The 6581-nt window shown below is 37.0% G+C and overlaps 1 protein-coding gene across 5 annotated transcripts in view; it reads right to left on the bottom strand.

Annotated features, from left to right (window-relative positions):
- Window positions 1-2757: 2757 nt before the first annotated feature.
- Window positions 2758-6581, bottom strand: part of LOC126259817 (uncharacterized) — a 97119-nt gene continuing 93295 nt past the window's right edge. For all 5 annotated transcript variants that reach the window (XM_049956855.1, XM_049956856.1, XM_049956857.1 and 2 more), the window contains one exon: window positions 2758-6510. In XM_049956855.1, the coding sequence (XP_049812812.1) occupies window positions 4567-6510 (1944 nt within the window). In that variant the 3' untranslated portion in view covers window positions 2758-4566. The remainder of the gene's footprint in view (window positions 6511-6581) is intronic.

Here is a 6581-nt window from a genome sequence, read left to right as displayed (position 1 = left end):
TCCACCTCTTTCTAGGTCTTCCCACTGGTCTGCTGCCTGAGGGGATCCAGTCCATTGCAATTTTGGGCTACCTTGTTGCTTCCATTCTAACTACATGTCCAACTCATTGCAGTCTTTTGCTTCTCAGCACTCCTAAGATGTTAGGCTCCTTACAGCTCTTCTGTGTTATTGCATCTTCTCCTTTCTCCAGTAGACTGATCATAGACTATTCCAAATATTTTCCTGAGGGCATTCCTTTCAAATGTAAGCAGTCGGTTAAGGTCTTGTTCTCGAGTGCTCCAGGTTTAAGAACCATAATGTCTTATACAATAGTAGCTTTAGTTGTTGAGAGACTTCTACATTTTAATATAGGGTCTAGAGAGTGATAGCAGCTGTTTCCCACCTGCAGTCGTGCTTTTATCTCTGCTTCAGTTGATGTTACTTCTGTGAAAATTGATCCAAGATATTTGAACTCTTTCACGTGTTTATACCTGGTGTGGCTCATCATTAAATCTTGAGAGTTTTGGATCTTTTTTCCTATGGTCATATACCCAGTCTTTTCAGAGCTAATTTGTAGACCAATCCTAGCTGCCAATAACTCCCAGGTCTGGATACTTCTTTTCAGATCTATCTGTGTGCATGCAAATATTTTTTTAAATTGGGATAATCAACAGACAGATTTCACAAACTGAGTTATTTGAGGTTCATTCCTCCCCCTCCCCTTTTTAAACCCTCAGCCTCAGCCTCTCATGTCATATGTGTCAACTTGGTTGAGTGATAATGTGCACTCAGGTATAGGATGATGTTGAACAAATTACATTAATTTTATAATAAATATAATGAGAGGGGAAGTTACAAGGGACAGAGGTGGAGTGTGTAATGTAATACTATCTGTAACATGTAATAATTTTCTTTATACATTCTTGAATTGTTTCGAAACAAGCCCAAGTGCATTACTAACTTGTTTCCTTTAAGTTGCATCATTTAAAGGATATTTTTAAGGAATATTTCATTGGTGCTTGGAGAAATGTATACATATTAAAAACTAAAACACACAGTATTAATGTGGGATGTCAACACTGTATATTCCAGTTTTTAATAAGAATGAAAAAACCAGTTTTTGATATTATAATGTAATTGGATAGATAAAAGATCTCCTCTACAAGTGGTGGCACGAAGACACAAACACAAAAGGTTTTACTTATGGAAGCTTTTAGGGCCAGTGGCGGAAGGGTTGAAGGGGAAGGAAGAGATTGAAGGAAAAGGAACTGGAGAGGTTCAGCAAAAGGGGTACAGTTCAGAAAAGTCACCTAGTACCCCAGATTAAGGAAGGTTTCCCCCCTCCCCCTATCCAGTAAGTCTCTCCTGACCCAGAGTTCTGGGTGACTTTTCCAAACTCTACCTCTTTTTCTTAACCTTTCCAGTTCCTTTCCCTTCATCCTCTCCCTCCCCCTTCAACCATCCTGCTGGAAGAAGGCACCACTGGCTTCAAACGCTTGCATTTATGTGTGCTCCTGCTGGCACTTTGTGAGTAGATGTTTTATCTATCCAGTTACATTATATTGTCAGTTTTCAATAAGATATATAATTACAACTCTTTCAGATTTTTTTCCAGTTAAGTTTAAATGGAAAGTGTTGGCAATAACTGAAGATAAAATAAATATCAAGTATAAAGTTCATAAATTTTTGCCCAATTTTTTTTAGTAGGACGTAGGGTGTCAAACTTTTACACTCTTTCCATCCAACATTTATGGATGTGGAATGTTTTCAGAATCCAGATATTTCAGTCTTTGATGAAAATAAAAAGCTATCTAGCTTCAGGTATTCAATCTAAAAGGAGCCATAAAACTCAGGAATTTCTGCATATAAAGAACCATTGAAAACTTTTTGCACAACAAAAGTAGTTTACTTATCTTGCTGCACATAATGATCTGATAATTTTAGGATGTCATAAGTTCATTGTACGGCACTGTAGAGTTGTTTGTATTCCCAAATCTGATAATTATGCCTGTTCGCTGTAACGGGTATGTAAAATGTTGATCCATCAGCAAACATATCCCTAGTACAAGAGTAACAGTATTTAGATTTGATGCAATATTTCAGACTGGCAAGGCTAGAATTTTACTTTCGAGTTTCAGCTTCTTCTGTTTTCAAGTACGTAGGAAAAACAATTTTTGAATAGCCACCCCAGGGGCTATTACTAAGATATCTCTGGCCACAATTGTATTTGCTATTTTTTTACTGGCTGCTGCTTACACCAGTCAAAGTGTATTTGTACCCTATGAAATATTCACACTTTTTCTTCAGTTAATGCCAACTATGTATAAACTGAATTCTAGCAGTAGTCAGTAGGAAAACGAGGTATTCTAAAAAAAAAAAAAAAGAAGGCATTTTATTGTAGATATGCTGTATCTGTTACTGAAATTCATTTTTGTATTATGTAAACAGCAATGGTCCTTAAAGTTTTTGTGCAGCAAGCATGTTTACATCAATTTGCAACTGATAACACACTAGCAATATCAGTGTTAATTCAATTCCCCATTCAACATTAGGGAGAAAAAACAAAGCTGTAATATTTGCAATGTCTTGTCTGTATCTGTATGTGTGTGTTCAGACGTGGATTTGAACATTCCTTCCAATTAACAGGTCATTTTCTTAACTACTGTACCACATCACTTGGTCAGAATACATGGAAGAACTAGCTCAGTGAAAAAAAAAAGCAGGAAATAAGTCAACATAATAATAAAACTTTTATTGAAAGCACAGATCATCAAATATCTACCCATTGTTTGGTGGAAGATATGCCATTAACAGTACCTGACATTGTAATAACACCAATATTTATTAACACAGAATACCCACAGTATAATATCTTTAATACAAAATGTGTACAAGAATTCTTATTAATATACTATGTTTTGGGATTTCTCATTTAAATTAAGTTTGAATCTGATGTCTGATTACACACACATCAAATGGGATGCAAATGTATCTCAACAAATTGAGGTCTATAACAAGAAAATTACATAAAAAATCACTTGTGCAAAGAGGTTGAATCAAACAATTCAAATTTATATAAATATCAGACCTGGGAGTGGAGAGGGGTGTGTGTGTGTGTGTGTGTGTGTGTGTGTGTGTGTGTGTGTGTGTGTGTGAGAGAGAGAGAGAGAGAGAGAGAGAGAGAGAGAGAGAGGGAGGATGAGGGGGGTAGAGGAACAATAACCACAGCAAGACAGCCCATTACACTATTAAAACCTTGTCATGAGTTACAAAGTCATGTGTATGGGAAAGAGAGAGAATGGATGCTGAAATAAAATTACACTGAATACTAACTGTATTGGTTCCTGATATTTACATCATAATCTGTCCATCATTTTTAAGGAAGCAGTTAAAATTCCTAAGCAGATACTCTAAAATGTGCTGGAAACTTAAGCATTGTAGAAATTTCTGTGCTATTCTTTTTGTCATAACCTAAGATTATCAGTGTATATACTTCATAGTCCAAGTTATTAAATGTACTTGCTTCTCAGTCTTATTTTACAGAAAAGATGATAAATTTATTTGCTGGACTCTCATTAAGAGCAGTTGTGTAATGAACTGCTCACAAAGTCAAAATATTAAGTATGTACACACATCGTACACCAGTAATTATTGAAGTCGGAGATAAAAAATTATGAAAACCAATGGCACCTTGGTATCCAGAAACAGTGCTATGAAGGCTAATGAAACAATGAGAAAGGTTGGGAACCATGTCAAAAGCTTTTGTGGAATGCACATAAAAATATGTAAATTGCATTGGAAGGGGAAGAGATAAGCCAGAGGGTGAGATGATATACCAAACTCCCACTGAGTCAAAAGTGTGGAAATAAAAAGATTACATAGCAATATTTAATTTATTGCATTTTAAATTCAGAATGCAAGAAAATGTGAAATGGTTATAGCAAATAGACTCCCACTTTATTGTGAAACTGAAAGATTAACTTATGATGTAAGAAAAGTAGTCAACAGTTCTTAAGAATTATGATAGCTGGAAGGAGGAAGGTAACAGTAAAGAAGCAAATACTTAATGTTGAAGTCCAAAACAATCAAATTGTGTGTACTTTTCTGAAGACACACATATTTAATACAATTGAGAAAGGTATAAAAAGCAGAGAGAAGATGAGTACCACATCAAATAAAATATAGGGGGTTACACATAACAACAAAACATAAAATTTACTGTATTTGTAAAATCTATAAAAATGCCTCAACTATATGGCAAGTAATCTTACAGTAACTTCTTCCATTATTTATAGACTGCAGTATTTGTTGGTTTTTGTTTTATGTTAGTGACATTAAGAAATGTATATTTTAATAAGAAAGCCTGGGCTGAATGCAAACAATGCCTAGTTAGCGTTGTCACTCTGGCAGTGCTGAAGAATATCGATTTGAAGTCTGAGTATACAGCAAGAAGTTGTCTTTTATAATATCACAGTTTGTATTAAAGCTTGTTTTGAACTTTAATTTTTGTGAAGATAATTTCATAGTTGGATACTGCTGATAATTAGGCAGTACTGGCTGATTATTTACAATAACTATGTCCTAGATCTACAAACAAGACTGTGTTAACCTTGGTGATCGCCTGGCTGGTGTAGAATGAAGAGGTGTCATGGCCTTTATAGGAGTTATTGGGTGCCGTCCTGCAGCACTTCCTGAATTCATGTATGGCTTCAGCATTTTACTTGGAGATCGCAACAACAATGAATCTTTGATATGGGGTACTGGTGTCTGATATTTAACTTCAATGTTGTTTCGTCCTGCCACTACGTTTGCCACATCCACTCTATTCCGGACTTTTAATGGAGAAGAGACGTCTTTTGATGAGTCGAGGTGTGATTGTTTTCTTAAGATATCTTGACACTTTTGCGAACGGAATTCTGCTATCTTATTTCTAAAAAACTGATCATCTGTGGCTGCAAGGTTTTCCTTTTCACCATTTGCTGTCTTTGAAGGGGTGGTTTTATTAAATCTTGAATGGCTGTGCTGTGATTTAGCAACTTTGCAACTGTGTGACTTTCTCACCAATCTATTTTTGGGTGAATTCACGTGACTGCTTAAAATTGCACTTTTTGACAAAGGAGATTTTGACTGCTTATGTCTAGTTTTTCTGGAAGTCTCTTTTGGGCTTTTAGCGTGGCATTTCTTTTTATTTGAAGTGGTTGTACCATGGGTAATGTTTTTAGTAGTTCTGTGAACAGTAATTATCTTAGAGTGCTGCTGACCATTAATCACGTCCACTCCTTTCAAACAGTTAATCCGTGTTCTGTTACTGATGGGAACTGGAGTGTCCAATACACCAGAAATAGCATCACCAATATAATTGTCAAAAAGTCTCATTCTTTCCAACACCATTCCAGCATTTTCATTTCTTATTCGGGCTACTGATGCCCTACCTGTAACTGGAGCTTCTCCATGAACAGTTGGTGTCTTGGGCAGGTGCGTTTCAGCTGAAAACCATTGGTCGCCATTTGAAACAGCAGCAAAATCTTCACTGCCTTCCAGCATAGGTTGGTGTGTAACAACACAATGGTTTTGTTCTGCAAACTGAGGGGTGCTGGAAACAGTCATCATTCCAACAGATGACTCAATTGACTTTCCTCTCTGTAAGAATAATTGCTGATCAGATAAAACTGGGCTCACAGTGCAAGCTAAATTTCCAAACGTATCATTTCCAGCAGCACAATTTTTGGAGACAGATGAAGTCGCATCTGTATCAATATTAGATTCCCGCCCATGATAAGACGATGATCTACGGCATGGACGTCGTAGACCCGTCAATACTGTATTTGGACGGCCCCGACGCAGTGCAGAGCCATTTGCTGTTGAAACAATAGCATCTGGAGAAGCCCACGAATTCCGCCGTAATTTTTGTGCTTCTATTTCTCTTGAACGCCTACGCAATGAGCCAATCTTACGAGCACTAGGTGATCTGATTGGTCTTGCTCCATCCAAACTTCTTCGTATACGCAGTTCACGGCTCAGTCGCCGAGCAAGTTGATCAGCAGAAACCATATCTTGACCAGGAGTCCCATCAAGACGTGCTTGCTCTTCCAGAGTACGCTCATAAGCAGACTGAACTGACAGTGTACCACACACTTGTTCATCTGAAGATGCATGATTCACATTGCCAAATTCTCTTGTAATTTGATTTTCAATTTCAGAAACTCTGTTCTTAATGGCTTCATATTCACTCTTGGGTATACGGACAAACTCAACAGAATCAGAGGCTGTGTTGTCATAGTCTTCAAGAGCAGCTCTTGAAAGTTTACCATCTACAATTGCCTCATTTAAATCACAGTCTGATAGATTTACAATGGCATCTGAGAAAACAAGATCTCCTGAAGAAGTGCTGAGATCTGGCATGTCTGTAGATTCCGAAGGAACAGAAACATCTAGCGAGTCAAGTCGCCTTTTGCGGCGCCAAAGACCTGTGCTCCATCGTCTTTCCAGACTTGCTGTATGCTTTTGCAGCCAACTAGTTTCTTCTCTTACCTGCAACAATTATGGAAACTACATAACATATATTCTAAAGTTGTGTGCAGTAGTATATGACATTCTAAACT

This window comes from Schistocerca nitens, chromosome 5 (assembly GCF_023898315.1).
Source record: "Schistocerca nitens isolate TAMUIC-IGC-003100 chromosome 5, iqSchNite1.1, whole genome shotgun sequence".
In the NCBI taxonomy this organism is placed as follows: domain Eukaryota; kingdom Metazoa; phylum Arthropoda; class Insecta; order Orthoptera; family Acrididae; genus Schistocerca; species Schistocerca nitens.
Note: the sequence above shows the minus strand (reverse complement) of the source record. Positions and strands in the feature narration are given on the sequence as shown.